Raw genomic sequence first — 13,353 nt, 5'->3', positions numbered from 1 at the left:
AGATAGAAAGCCTACAATTTCTTTTAAACTTCCCTGTCACTCAAACACCCATACACCCATACATGCTTAAACCCATTCCCTTCCCATACAACATTTTCCCATATATATAAGTTCAACATCAAGTCAGAAAATTGAGTGAAGAGTCAAATTACCAATGCAGTTTTAGAACTGTCTAGAAGGAAAGCTTAAACACATTGAGGGAGTTTTATTGGGCCTTTATCTCCATAGGTTCTTCAAATTATTTAATGGCATACGAGGAAATCTAAAATGCCTTCAAGTCTAAAAGTTAAGCTATAATAGACACCACTTAGTTTAAAGCCATTATCATTTCACTTCACATTTAGAAGATGAACAGTCTAAATCAAAGTTGTATTAGACTTATTTAATGGAATTTCTACACTGAAATAAGAAGTATGTAGTTGGAACTTTCTGGCAAACTGCACAATTGTCACATTTTCTTTTCTGTACCACATTATGCTCACTAGACATATAACGGGTAAAAAACAAGAGTTTCTTTGTTTGCATATATTAACGTAAAGCTGTAAAACTCATTCAGCCACACTTTCACCTTTAAACCTTAACCTGACTTGTAACAACATTTGTAGCCTCTAAAATTACACTGCATGCACCCAGACGGAGTTAATCACCCTTCACTTTTGATACGTAGAATAATGATCTACCACTTAAGCTTGAGCCTTTAAAAGCCTAAAGAAAAACATGTGCATATCTGTGTCTTAAATCAGTAGTGAAACAGCAAAACTCTACCCAGCATTACTATTTAGAAAACCAGGTCTATATGAAACAGAAACATAATTTTATTTATTAAACCTCCCTCACAACCCTGGCTAAACGCCACAGGAAAAAAAAAAAAAAAAAAGGATGTTATACAACATAACAAAATTCAAACCCCAAAAAACTCTGAAAAAGTCATTAGACAAGCAAATAAACAAAAATAAACAAGCAGATAAAAATGAGAAGCTAATATAAAAACAGTACGTGTGGTAAGGAAGCAGAGGAATGAAAAAGCACTGCAGGAAAGACACCCAAAGCAACAACACAACATGCAATAAAACCACCCTTGCAATGAACGACAAAAAAGGGTCCTAAATTGCCGAGTTTGATTAAAATCTTGAAATTTTCTTCACTTGTTGAAGTTTAAAGTGAAATTATTAATCTTTTCTCCTTTATTAAACATTTCTATGCAATTTTTATGTAATACTATTCTCCCAAGTGGCAAAGTGACATATAGCTTGAGCCTTTGAAATACAAGTAAAAAAAGAAACCAATAGTGAAGCTTCTATTGACTTCAAGCAGCTGAGAATTCATCTAGATTTTTTGTTTTTTCTTCAGTCCACAAAAGGAGTAAATTGCTCTTTCTCTTTCATTTATGGTAATACAAACAGTGAGCTATTTTTATTTTGTCTTTATTACAGTTTTTCTTTAAAAAGGAATCCTTATTTTAAAACAAGTTTTAACAAGTACGTTACATTCTGCACACATAATGTGCTGGGTGGAGTAAGAGCCCTCAGAAGCACAGTGCACAGAGCCAATAAAGAACTTGTCGTCAACACCCTCTGATTTCAGGACTACTAGAACAAAAACAAACACCATGTTTAGTTCATTGCAAAGAAAAGGATTCATTAAATTCATGTGGCTTCTTATTTCGCTAGCATCAAGTGCATAAAAAAAAAAAGTTTTATGAGATTCAAAATCATCATCTGCAAGCCTAAAGAAAGTGTGATGAAATGATCAAGTTAAATGACTAACTTGGTTTAATTCTAATTATTGCTGGTCTGTAGTTCAGCATGACTTTTTACCTGTGGGGTTGTTGCTTTCCTTCCTGCGATAAGGTAACAGGCAAATAAAATGTAAATGTCTTTCTATAAATGTATGTAAAATAAAATGTAAATTTATGTCAAAGACAAAAAAAAAAATCAATCTTGATGAGATGATAATCTGAGCGTAGACATTAAGCTAGTCTTTTCAGAGTAATAACAATTGACTTCATTCACATCTAAATACTGATTTTCCCAAATTCATAGCTATCAGTCAAAATTAAAAGTCTGCACTATCAATAATCCTTATAGTTAGGAAGGAAAAAAAAAAAAGCTGCTTGTATAAATAGCATTCACTACTACTGGTCACATCGTTAAGGCACTGGGTCAATCTAAGCCTGTCAAACACGCTAACTTGGTTCTCCCAACAAATTTGCAGGGAAAACAGTCCCCATCTGATATGGAGTGTGTGCGTGTGCACGAGAGAGAGCGAGTGAGCGAGAGAGAGGAGAGGCCGGAATTAAATGTTCCCATTTCACATTATGCTAATAGATTCTAAATAAATGTGTAGATAGGAAAAAGCAATCATTTAGCTTTAAAAAAAATCTTATCAGTTTGGTTTCTCCTTGGGAGGGATGGAGAGGGAAAAAAGAAAGAAAAAAAAAACAAACAGAATTTGAAAGACAACCAAGACAGACATCAAATAAATGGGACAACTGGCAATCCAGAAGCCAACAAACGTTGTGAGCAGAGATTTTTCAGCAGTACAACTAGGGAACCTCAGCCCCTAGCTGGTAGAGACTAAAGTTGAATATTATTTTAGTATTTGTGGAAAAATGCCGCAAAGGGATAATGGCTTACTCGAGAAGGGCCCAGCTCACTTGTCTTTTCTGTCACTGTGTACTTGCTGCATAAAGCCCACTCATTTTAGGCACTAATATCATAAGTCATGCCCTCGTTTCTTTGTACAGTTCTAAAAAACTAACACTCAAACACACGCTACACTGTTTTCTCTATTTCCTCCACTAAAAAATGGGAAGTAAACAGAAGTGTATTTATTTCGGTGCTATAATCCTCCTATGGAATAAAAGCCATATGAGCAGTTGGAATATTATTCCTGATATGATACCAAGCTACATTACTGTTCAGCTCAGTAAACTGGCAGAATCAAACCGTAATGGAGAAAAGTTAAATTAAGTACGCTGTATGTCTCTAATCTTGTTTCACTTTACCTTTTTAAATATTTTGCTCTCCCTACATGTAATAGATACTCACACTCACAATTAAGTTACAAAATTGAAATAATTATTTTCTGAAGTTTTTTTAAAAAACGAAGTATTCACGAGAAAAAAAAAAAAAAAACATTCTGTATGTTATTTCTCATTTCAAGGTTCCAATTACTGCATACACATTTCAGAAGTCACAAAATGTTACTGAGATTGTTAAAAAAACACCCCTAGTTTCTAAACGTAACAGTAGTGTCTAGATTTCTCCTTATATCAAAATACAGGGAAGACTTTCCTCCTCCTTCTATATTCAAGAGGTAAACAGAAGTAATGGTTCTTCCTTTCTTTTCGTCTAGTTTTAAATTATTGCCTTTAATTTTTAAAGGTTATATAACCTAAGCAATCAGTCTCATTAATCACTATTGAATGACTTAAATCAGCCATTCAGTTCCAGATGCCCCTCAGTGTCAGTGATATGCTAATTCCTTCCAAGCTTTACCTTCTTTTGCAGTTGAAGCCACAATTTTCCACACTGGTGGAGCCAGGATTTCATTCCTTGCACATGGCCTCCTGCCAATTGCTTTTATGCCTGTGCATTAGTATAGTGCAATTTCCATTTTACGGTTGCATAAGATATGCTACAGCTAAACAAATTTGTTATGCTATTCCATCACCCGATATGTCCTCTCACTACTACGTTCTGGTGCTGCAGTTCCCATAGTCCCAAACCCTATCTTCTCCAGTGGCAATGCCTACTTGGGGTAGTAAAAGGTAAGATAAGCTATTATTCACCTAACCTTGTTTTCATCTCCCCTTGTTTCCTCACAGCGATTTCATTTCTTTCACTTTATCACTTCCTACATTAAACACTGTCCTAGTGAGGAATTTGCCAACTGCTGTACCTAGGCCATCAGCTATATTCAAAAAGAGAGAGTGGCACTGACAGAGTTGTTTTATGAGTGGGAGGTGAGGGGGAAACGATGAGAATATGTTCAAATTTGCAAATCCCAGCTCTGAGCCTGCCTAGCATTCAACAGCTCTCCCAGCTTTAAAGCTAGAGCAAGTGCTGAGGCTAATACCAGCTGCCAGGAGGTTCTCGTAGAAGAAGCAGCAGTGACACTGCTGAGCATGTTATCTAAAAATCCATATTTTATGACCCATTTACAGCATTAATTAAATATAGCCTATTTTGGATTTTGGGGCTGCTATACTTATCTCGGGCTTACATGTTTGGGCTTATGTGGACAAGGTAAGATGTCTAGCAGGAAAAGTACTACTACTGACCAATGATAGTATAATGCATTATGACAAGCCAAGAAGACGCTAAAAAATAAATACTTGAATGACTTCGCACTATACGTAGAGCCATAGATGTGTATGCAAATTCATCAGATGTAGACAGATCTTTCAGCTAATTAACTCTTATGGAAATGTTCACCACAATCTCATTTTTGGATGTTCTGAGAGAACTCACAATGATCCATAAACACTCATAACTGAGGTTAAAGTCAAACACTTTACATAAAATCAGAAACTCTTGATTCTAATATTTAGATTAAACTAAGTGACTCAATTTGGGTGTAGGTTCCCAAGTTCAACCATTCAAAAATGGCCTGGATTACAAAAATCTGAGTTCTAGCATTTACTGAAAATCAAGTCCCTCTTTAAAGCACATCCATCTGGTCACTGACCAAAACCCATTTCTTTCTGCTTCTACTTACTTTCAAAAGAAAGAACCTTTCACCCTGTACACATCTTTAGACCTAGGGTACACAGATACACTAACTTCTAAGATAAGACACTTGATATTTATGATGCTACCGTAGAAGGTAATCGCAAAATTAAAATCTTCTGTATATGAATTTGAAAGAGTGAACTGCTTTCTATGTCTAATCTTCAATGTAAAGGCAGTTAAGTAATTAGATAAAAAGCAATATAACTAACCAAGAATGCAAAAAAAAAAAAAAAACTTGCCTGGGGATATGCAAATTTCAGAATGCATAAAAATGCTAACCAAGCAAGTTTTAATGCAATGCTACCATGCTCGCTCATGACACAGTTTAACAATACTTAAAAAAAAAAAAAAAAAAATCACAGTTCTGATTTATATATAAGACAGAGGAACAGAAAACAAAGACTACAGAATTGAATTATACCAAAAACAAGTATGTTTATTATGCAGTTCACTCAGACAGCTGTTAAGGAGGACTGTTCAGATTTCATTGGTTGGAAACCTACCCAAAGTATACTCTGCACTTCATGTCTGAGAAGACATGTCATTCCAAAATTGAGCTTATTCGACTACCGATTCACTATGCAGGACAAAGAACATAAAATATTAAGACTTTAAATCCACAGGTTAGTACCAATCAAGGTTTTTCAATTTTACAAATCTTTACTCTACAGTAAGGGGTGTTCACATTAATAATTTACTATATTAGTGCATGACTTAAGGTAATATAACAAAATATTGAACAAATACTTGCTAACAGAAAAGGTTAGCAAGTAACAAATACTTGCTAACTGAACAATTTTGAAGAAATGTATGGTCAGATATGCAAAGAAAGTATGTATTTGAGGAAGGCATGTACTTGGCTGCAGCAGTCCAGAAAACAATAATATTTTCAGATAAAAAAGTATAATTTTAATAATATTATATACCTAGTTATTTTGGTCTATACTATTTATTTAAATTATAGTGATTTACTTAAATGTAATTAAATATAACCAATGTTACACAGAAAGTCCTATGCCCCTCTGGAGGTTTGAAATCTGGCAGCAGAAAATGAGAGGTGAATGGGAGTACATTTGGCATTTACCTCTACCATCAGTCAGCAAATCAATACAGGAACTCTCCCATTATTCAGATACAGAATCCTGTGGTTTACATAATTTATTTGAAAAATCAAGCAAGAGAGAAATCTCACCAATATATTTAGTATTTTAAGAAAGTATATGCGCCAATAAAAGCATTCCATTTACGTCAGAATTCTGAGAAGCCAAATACATAAGACAACTTTATTTTAAAAACCTGATGTTTTTTGATGCACTGTGTGGCATTTACGTACAAAAAGTAATAGAATAAATACTCAATGTGTTAGAGATGAAGCTGAAGACAGAGAAAGATGCTATTACTATTATCAAAATCCATATATTGAACATTTATGTCAGAAAATGAAGTACATGCCCAAGTCATACCCTCAGGTGCTATGCTCCTCCTGTAGCAATTAGTTGACAACATTTCATTAAAAGCTAGGTAGACAAGTCACCAAGTTCTTTGTAGTGCTTCAGACAGTGGTGACGACAGTAACCGCAAATAAGTTTGAGGACCTAAAATACAGCCTTCACAGAGGTATAAAACTGCTTTTAAAATTTGTCTTTTAAAACAAGCTTATCCTTTGTTTAGATCTACAAGTGTATTCTCTGCTGATTAGTGGTAAATCCTCCTTTCTAAGTTTCCAAGTTTCTGTTTCTGGAAATGGCATTAACAGTATTTCCCACTGAGAAAGCGAAGCCAAAAGGTTTTCTGTTCACCTTGTCAGCAGAGTATGTTCAACTCCTTTAGGGTAAGGAGAGCTGAAAAATGTGCAGTCCAGAAGACTGTCCTGTCTTCCCACTAACAACCTTTGCAAGGGAGAGATGACTTCTCTGTTCATGGGTGTTGGTGAGACAGAACATTCTGCCTCTTTCCCTCACCTGAGGCTGCTCAGCCTATGGCCTAGGCTATAAAGTAGAAAACTGGCCTGCTGCAATTGCCAAATACCTATTATTTCCAATGTATCTAGCTTGTCATAACCAATTATGCAGAGACATATATATGTGCACGCTTCAGTCTAGTTCATTTTCACTGTTCTGAAACTTATGACAATCTCTGGGCAAAACAGGCAACAAAAAACTCCACAACTCTGAGTCAGAGACCTACAACAGTTCTCAGTATTTCAGAACACTTAACTTCATTAGTTGCTTATATATGCCTCCACTTTCCTAATAAAATTAGTTTCCTCATCGTATTTTCAATAGACATGGAAAGAGTTAGAATATACTTTCTTTACCTTCCACTCATTGTTTTGTCACAGTGTAGGACGTTTCCCCTCCTATTTATATCTGAAGTGGATATTGACAGTACCGACTGAGAATAAATACATGCCTACCTCTTCCTCTGGCTAACTTTATGTTGCTGTTTTAACACATAAATTAAAATATACACATTCCTGATCTGAAAAGTCTATCCTCTCACCTCTTAATAAGTCTTCTAGAACCAAATGTTATATTTTTGGTGAGTAAATACATGGCATTGCTAATGATTCCCAAATCTTAAGGCTAACTGAGTATCTGAGGTTAACTCTCAGAGAAGTTCTGGCAGCCAGATTAAATTCACCACCTCGTATTTCAAGGAAGCTTACAGTCATTTTCAGGAAAAGGTAACTTACAGAACCTGTCTTAATTCTGTCAACGTCTTGATTATTAACTTAGATTCTTAAAAAAGAAAAGAAGAAACAAATATGGTACATCTGGCTAAAAACTGCATTTCAGTATCAGCCTGCTGATACTTTCTGTACCTGTTCAGATTTCCCACAGTACCAAGTCTCTACAGCAAGAGTTCAACATAGCAGGCTGCCATCTGTGGCCCATGCCTCTACTTCAAAATATTTGGCCTTGTAAGACATTTCCTTCCTTCGTGGAAAATGCCCCTCTACTTATGCCAATTAAGTGTGGATTTAAAGCTGATGCAGCAAGCAGCCAAGAGGCATCAACGTACACGTGATACATGGTATTACACTTGAATATTCAAATACCAGTATTAAATTCTATGTAAGTTATCCTAAAGAAGCTAGAACGGAAGGTATGACCTAGTAAGTTATCTGTCCCTTAACAGCACCTCTTTACCTTTCAAGATCCTGAAGAAGCTCACCTCTTGGTCAAGATTCTAGTCACTAACATGAGAATATTCTTATTTAGCCTGTTCACACAGTTTATTGGACTTAAAATACACCTCAGTCACAACTTCAGTTATTTCACTGTTTACTTTACAATTTTATGAAGAGGTACTCAGGTGAAAAGTTAAGGAAGGTTATCACCACCAAACGAGGCTATATAGCAGAATACACAAATAAAATGTGTCAGCATATAAAATTTTTAAGTGCCCTTTAGTATGCTTGGAAAGAGCAAGGTTCCTACTAACTTCCTGACCGCAAAATAACCTCAAAATATTCACAGCTATTAACAAAAAAAAAGCCTCATTCCTAGCCATTCAAGTACACAAAAAATTCTCATCAATAGTAACTTACATGAACGCACACTGACAATGTTGATTTTCACTATGAAATAGAAATATTTTGAAAAAGGACCTAAAATAGCTACTGCAACAACAAGTCAGGTGACTGTTATTCACAGAATGCATTTAATGATGACAAAAATAATAAACTGCAGAAGCTGAGCAAGTGATTGGACCTGCTAGCTCCAGCATATTTTTACATGAATTAGGCAAAACTATCCTCTAATGAAACCTAATATCATGTTTGTTTTGGATCGCAGAACAAAAGTTATTTCAGTTATTTAGGCAAATAAGGCACCAAACTAAAAACAATGCTGGATTTGTGAGAGAGGGGATGCGTTCTTATATTCTTAAGTACAGCATCAGATTTCCCTGCGTTGAGCACCTAAAAAGAATTCTATTTTCCCTATCTCTAACATAAGATTGAATTGTGAAAATCAGATTGGCTTTGATCCCCCATATGACCTCTTTGGCAACCACTTCCAAAATGTTCTATTTTAAAACACCATTTGGTATGGATACTACACCTGAATATTAGACATTAAACAAGGTTGTTACCTAGTTGTGACTAGTTTCTGTCAATATTCATAATACCCTCTACTAAATGGGCAGTAGTTTTAAGTGCATCCTTCACATGAATTTATGTTTTCTAATAAAATCTTATGGACGGTACACAGTAGCCATCCAAAGTTCAGAACCCTGAACTTTGCAGATGATCCCTTCACAGAGATAAAAACTAACAGAGCTTCTAATGAAAATACTAGATAACTTCAGGGGCAACGGTGAGGAATTACACAATACAGAAGTAAGGAAGTCTTCAGCAAACAACAGTGACTGCAGGAAGTAAAAAATTCTGTCTGAATGTTCTTTTATTTTAAATAGGTATCTAAATTCATTTCAAAGCTGTATCAAAAATTATCTCTTTCTTGCTAATTGAAAGGTAACAAAAAATACACTCATGCAAGCTGGGGAAAAAAGAGGGGAGGGGGCTGATCTCCACAGACAGCATCAGTACTCACACGGATAAGTGGTATCCAGTCAAACATCTGGATACTTGTACAGTATTCCATCATCAATAAGGAATTATGAACTTAATAGCACATGGTTGTTTCTTCTAAGTTTCAATACAAGCGTGGCCAGCTTCTTCAATCGTAAGCAACTATCTTTCTTAAACATTCTTCCAGTAAAATTACTTAGGACACAATGCATATGGGGTAGGTGCTTTTCATATTTTCTTAGATAACTTATTTACTTTACAAAGATGCACTTAAGACATTAAAAATATTGCACAGCAATTCAAAGTATTATGAAAGCTCTTCTTTATTTTATTATCATCGGACAGAGAACACAGAAAAGGAACAGAAGCACGTCCTGAAGTACTACTACGGGATTTCATGAAACCTCAGTTTCTTCCTAACTGCATAAGGGAAACTTTCTTCTCTAAGTACAAACCAATGAAACAAAACAAGCAAAAAAGTATATCAAAGAAATTGCTGATGTATTTAATCCAATAGGTAGGTTAACCAGGTGGAATGGACTCGGGGACTCTCAGTGGACATACCCTAAAGTATTAATCCCTAGAAGATGACTTTCCTATAACAAAATATAATAGCCAATTTTGCCCTCCACTGGCTAGAACTATCACTGGAAACCACGCCTGCATAGATTCTGTCATTCAAAGTTGCCTATTTCATACAACATAAAACTCCCTCTTTATCAAATTTACCAATCCAATTTGAAGTTACAAGGATGTATTATCATGAACTGGAAACAAGAGAAAACACGTTGACCACGTGGGAATCAATTAAAAAGTTATGCAATGAAACACCCGGTAGAAATACAAAGATTTCTGGTGTGGGACCAGAAAAATCAACAAGTTATATACTTAGCCTTGGAGATTGCGAGAGCACTGACATGTACATTAAAAACAAACAAAGAAAAACTCAGAGCTTAGAGCTTTTTTACCGGGAATGGGAGCTTCAATCTTCCACATAGCTACAAATTTTTATTTTCCAACCATATCAATTTGATGCTGCTGTTCTTTCTTGGGGGAGAAATGAGAACTCTAGGAAAGACAGCCTCTTAATGGAGGAAAAAGGGTAGAGTGCAGGCAAATACTCAAAAACACATGGATACCAGAGAAGAGGCACCCCGTAAAGCAATTTTTCCTCTTTATCTTTATGCAAAGAAGTATTGAGATGACAAGGGAGGAAAGCTGCTATATTCCAACATTCAATATGATTCAAAATTTAAATTTATTCAACATCTATTAGCCATAGGCTTAGATGAAAGAAGGTACTTCAGAGAACAGCACAGAGGTAATGCCAGGGTAAAAATTAGGGTTTTTAAATTCTAAGTGGTTTACCAATTACTGTTTTCACAAACACTAACTAATTTACCTTTTGATTATCATTAAAAATTTTCCTCCTCCCCATCCCCTAGTTCCTTCCCATCTCTCAATAGAAGTTTCTAATATCTTTAATTTAGAGTGTGGCCACAGAAACCATGGATTCAGTATTTGGCATAAGCAAGGGAAGTGAAAACCTTCAGTGGACAAGAGGAGAAAGGGCTAACCAACTGCAAGCAGATTTGTTGACAGTGACAGAGAAATTATTTCAGTGTGGAAACCGCTTTAGATGATTCCTGTCTTTCCTTCTGCTCTAAAGCCATTTGTCCTCATACTTCATCATGTCTAAGGTTTTTGGCCTCTCCACTGTGCCAGACACGAGATCAACTATTTGATCACATTCTCACTGAAGGACAAAGAAACCTCTCTGGCAAGGGAGATAGGGAAGCAAACACCAGAGATGAACCTTGTTCCATCTTTGATACTTGCCTTGTGAGCAAAGCCAAATTAACAACTTCCATTAAAAAATCATGTCTTTTTTTTTTTGGCCCAACACCTCAGCTGGAGCCAACATTATTAGCGAGAATGTTTTCATTCTGGGGGAGGGGACATGACTTAGGTCCATCTTCTGCTATTGCTCCCACAAACAGCAAAAGATGGAGTAAGTCTGGAGTGTTTATGTGAGAAATGTATTAGAGAATAAAAAATAATTATGAAAATGTTGCTTAACTTGAATTAAAGATCTCCCACTACAGACCCGAGTAATAGAGTACATTGTGTATGAAGTCAGCTTTTCTATGGTCAGGAAGACTGGTGGACAAGATTTACAAAGAGCAAGTTGTTGAAAAGCCTTTCCTATCACCCCATTCCAATTGTTTCTTCCGCTAGATAAAGAAGGCAATACTGAAGAAAGCAAACTAGACATGCCATGACTGACACTGTTAAAAGGTTAAGAGTGAACAAGGTTACAGTTACTCTTTTTTAAAAGCAAATGCAAAACTTTCCACGTTTGAAGCCACAGAAGTAAACCTAACAGCAAAAATGTAATAGTTAAATTTATGATCTAATCTAGAAACAGACGTAAGTTATTGCATTCAGTGACATAATTAAGACTTAAAGCTTCAGGCAGTGTACTTAACTTAGTCTTTCAAAAACTTCATTCATTCATTCACTGACCAGGTGTCTCATACTACCATAAGTTTAATTACTCATAGGGGTCCTTAGAAATCTTATAAAAATCAATTAAGGTAGAAGCTAGTGCCCAAACTAAACTATAAGACAAAGTTTTACCGGATTCTCTGCATTTAAACGTACACTTTCATAGCATACTTCAATGGATGATTAAAGGAGTTACTGAGAAGGGGAAGGAATACGGCCAACAGATAAATCTGGACTCCTAAAAATAATAGGAAGCTTATGCAGGGGGAAAAGAAAAAAAAAAACAGCCAAAACACCAAATACCATCACCACCACTCCATTTCAAATTAAATATACACATACACAAAGTCCCAAACCATAGGACAAGCACCAAGCACAGAGATGAGCACGGCACTGCAAAGCCCAGGCAAGCATACCCATTTTTAAGTCGTTATGCACAGTACTTTATCCCATTCCTCGACACCACAATTTGATAGGGTACTTAAACACGGGAGAATTTGCAGGCTAACAAAAATCTGCTATCAACAGTACCCTATTAGTACGCCCCTATCTTTAATCTACAGGCATGATAAGATGCCCCAACACACAAAACCCAGCTCAAACAGTGACTAATGACCATTAATCCCCCTGTCTCTTCAGGGATCTCGCCTTCTTCCATTTATCACGCTGACACTTCACTTTACGCACGTGGATAAACTTTAACCGAGAAGCTGCATCGAATACACCCTCCAAGCCACCCGCGGCAGCCAACGAGAGCTGCGGCCGAGGGCGGCCCGCGGCGGTTGGCGGCGGGCCCCCCGCCCGCCCGCTTCCCCGGGGGCTCTGCCCGCAGCGCAGGGCCGCGCCGCCCTCGGGCCACCGCCGCAGCCGGCCGGGCCCCGCGACATTTCAGCCTTTCTGCCGCCCGCCTCGACGGCTCCGACACGTGCGCGGCGGGAGCAGGGCGCGGAGCAGAGCACGGCTCCAGCCGTCGACACGCCCAGTCCCTGCGCGCAGCGCAGCGCAGCGCAGCGCCCCGCCGCGGCCGCCTGGTGCCCCCCCCCCCGCCCGCCATGTAACGGCCGCGGCGCGGCGGGAGCGCGGAGCTCCGCACCCGCGCGTGCCCCCGGCGGCCGTTACCCCGGGCGGCGAGGGGGGAGGGGGAACGAGGCGCGAGCCGTTAACGGTTCACTGGGGGGAGGGGGGGAGGGAGTCAGCGAGGCGGTGTAATACCTGTGTCCCCCCCCCGCCGCTTGCTTGTTATCGGCACCGACCTCCAGCCGAGTGGAACAAACGGCTCGCAGCCGAGGGGAAGGAAGGAGTTACTTCCTGCGGCCCCTTCGCCATCACTCCGCATGACGAGCCCCGCTGGCACCGGGCAAGCCCGCCGCCCCCGCCGGCCGGGCCGGGGGAAGGAGGCGGCGGCCGCCCGCCCGCAGCCGCCGGGCTGCTCCCCGGCCGCGGCCCCCGCCCGCCTGCCCGTGCCTGCGCCCGGGCACACGGCCCGCAACCCGCTGCGGGTCGCAGTCCAACTTCATTTGGGAGGGAGGGAGGGAGGGAGAGGAGAGGGCAGCGCAGCGCGTCTTCCCCACG

The 13,353-nt window shown here is 38.5% G+C and overlaps 1 protein-coding gene across 12 annotated transcripts in view; it reads right to left on the bottom strand.

Moving 5' to 3' along the window:
• The window catches only part of ROBO1 (roundabout guidance receptor 1), a 733,077-nt gene that overhangs the window by 306,528 nt on the left and 413,196 nt on the right, over positions 1-13,353 (bottom strand). Inside the window, exon 1 of one of the 12 annotated variants that reach the window (XM_068910703.1) lies at positions 13,035-13,108. The exons of the other annotated variants lie outside the window; for them this stretch is intronic. Coding sequence (XP_068766804.1) covers positions 13,035-13,107 — 73 coding nt within the window. The 5' untranslated portion in view covers position 13,108. Of the gene's footprint in view, positions 1-13,034; positions 13,109-13,353 lie in introns of those variants that run through there. 12 annotated transcript variants of the gene reach the window in all.

This window comes from Struthio camelus, chromosome 1 (assembly GCF_040807025.1).
Source record: "Struthio camelus isolate bStrCam1 chromosome 1, bStrCam1.hap1, whole genome shotgun sequence".
Classification (NCBI taxonomy): Eukaryota; Metazoa; Chordata; class Aves; order Struthioniformes; family Struthionidae; genus Struthio; species Struthio camelus.
This window is presented reverse-complemented; position numbering and strand designations above follow the sequence as displayed.